Source organism: Mya arenaria, chromosome 1, assembly GCF_026914265.1.
Source record: "Mya arenaria isolate MELC-2E11 chromosome 1, ASM2691426v1".
NCBI classification, from domain to species: domain Eukaryota; kingdom Metazoa; phylum Mollusca; class Bivalvia; order Myida; family Myidae; genus Mya; species Mya arenaria.
In genome coordinates, this window is record NC_069122.1 from 15,578,211 (window position 1) to 15,580,615 (window position 2,405).

At 43.9% G+C, this 2,405-nt stretch overlaps 1 protein-coding gene across 1 annotated transcript; it reads left to right on the plus strand.

Annotated features, from left to right (window-relative positions):
- Positions 1-1,282: 1,282 nt before the first annotated feature.
- Positions 1,283-2,101, plus strand: LOC128224704 (uncharacterized). The gene has a single exon (XM_052934715.1). It carries the CDS (start codon positions 1,283-1,285, stop codon positions 2,099-2,101), a length of 819 nt encoding a protein of 272 aa, XP_052790675.1.
- Positions 2,102-2,405: the final 304 nt, after the last annotated feature.

Genomic DNA, 2,405 nt, shown 5'->3' on the forward strand with positions numbered 1-2,405 from the left:
ATTCTAAGAAGCAAAAATTGCCAATATCACGTATAATTGAATCGCCAGGTAAATGATGGTTCAGAATGCGAAAACAATTTCCTATGGTGTCTCAATATCTGTTTGCTTAGAAATGAATAATTTTCTTTCGTTCGCACGTTTTGAAACGGCTTTTGTAATTGTGCTCGGGAATTGGTAATTACTGTAATTAGAAGTACTTTAAAGCGTAAAGAAAGATGTTCAGAAACAATGTTCAGTGTCTGTATACCACTTGATAAATTACGTCATATACGCTACGTCGGAAGGCAACATATTGCTTAAAATAATGACACAAATAAAAGATTACTTTTCTTTTACTACACCACAATCTCTTTTCAAAATAATGTTTCCACAGTGCTTCATGAGACGACCATATAGTGGAAAGGTTTGTCGAAGCGTTTTACGAAATAAAACTCTTAATCAAACTTAAATATCATTAAATTGGTACCAATCGTAGTCAAGGAGTCTAATAGGACAATCCCGGGAGTCTTCAGGGTCATCCACAGGAGTCTACATTGCCAATCCCAGAAGTTTACAGGGACAATCCCATGACTCTACATGGACAATCACAGGTGTCTCCAAAGACAAGCCCATGAGTCTACATGGACAATCACAGGTGTCTCCAAAGACAAGCCCATGAGTCTACATGGACAATCACAGGTGTCTCCAAAGACAAGCCCATGAGTCTACATGGACAAACCTAGGAGTTTACAAGGACAATCACAGGACTCTACATGGACAATCCCATGAGTCTACATGGACAATCCCAGGATTCTACAAGGTCAATCCCAGTAGTATACAGGGACAATCTCAGGAGTCTACAGGAACAATCACAGGACTTTACATGGTAAATCCCATGAGTCTACAGGGACAATTTAAGGAGTCTACATAGACAATCCTAGGAGTCTACAAGGATAATACCACAAGCCCGGGAGTCTATGAGGACAATCCCAGGAGTCTACGTGGTTAATCATAGGTGTCAGCAGAGCCCAGGAGTCTACATGGACAACCCAATGAGTCTACATGGACAATCCCAGGAATCTACAAGGACAATCCCAAAAGTTCACAGGGACAATCTCAGGAATTTACTGGGACAATTCAATGGGTCTACAAGGACAAACCCAGGAGCCTATATCATAAGCCCGGGATTCTATGAAGACAATTACAGGAGTCTACGTGGTCAATCACAGGTGTCTACATGGAATCCACCAGGAGTCTACATTGACAACCCCAGGAGTCTACAGGGAAAATCCCATTAGTCTACATGGACAATCCCAGGAGTCTACAAGGACAAGCCCATGAGTTCACAATGACAATCCCAGGGACAATTCAATGGGTCTACAAGGACAAACCCAGGAGTCTACAGAAACAATCTTATGGGTCTACAAGGACAAACCCAGGAGTCTACAGGAACAATCCCAGGAATCTACAGGGAATATCACAGGAGTCTACAAGGACAAGCCCAGGAGTCTTCAGGGACAAGCCCAGGAGTCAACAAGGACAAGCCAAGAAGTCTACAAAGACTAGCCCAGTAGTCTACAAGGACTATCACAGGAGTTTACAAGGACAAGCCCAGGGGTCTTCAGGGACAAGCCCAGGAGTCTACAGGGAATATCACAGGAGTCTACAAGGACAAGCCCAGGAGTATACAAGGAAAAGCCCAGGAGTCTACAGGGAATATCACAGGAGTCTACAAGGACAACCCATGAGTCTACAAGGACAAGCCCAGGAGTCAACAAGGACAAGCTCAGGAGTCTACAAGGACAAGCCCAGGAGTCTACAAGGACAAGCACAAGAGTCTACAAGGACAAGCCCAGGAGTCTGCAGGGACAAGCCCATGAGTCTACAAGGACAAGCTCAGGAGTCTACAAGGACAAGCCATGGAGTCAACAAAGGCAAGCCCAGGAGTCTACAAGGACTATCTCAGGAGTCAACAAGGACTATCTCAGGAGTCTACAAGGACAAGACCAGGAGTCTACAAAGACAAGCCCAGGAGTATTCAGGGACAATCCCGGGAATCTACATAGACAATTCCAGGAATATCCAAGGACAATTACAGGAGTCTAACAGGATATCCCCATAAGTCTACAATAACAATCCCAGGAGTCTACAGGGACAAGCAATGGAGTCTACTTGGACAATTCCGGGAGTTTACAAAGAAAATTACAGGAGTCTATAAGAAAAAGCCTAAGCATCTACAATGATAACCCCAAAATTCTACAAATACATGCCCAGGAATAAACAAGGACAAGCCCATGCGTATACAAGTGCAATCCCTGGAGTCGACAAGGGCAATCCAGGAGTCTACAAGGACAATCCAATGAGTCTACATAGACACTCCAATGAGTATTCAAGGACAATCTCAGGGAATACAAGGAGAATCCAGG

Bases quoted from the DNA above. Each gene is read 5' to 3' on its own strand.
- LOC128224704 (XM_052934715.1), top strand. From the start codon at position 1,283: ATGGACAATCCCAGGAGTCTACAAGGACAAGCCCATGAGTTCACAATG.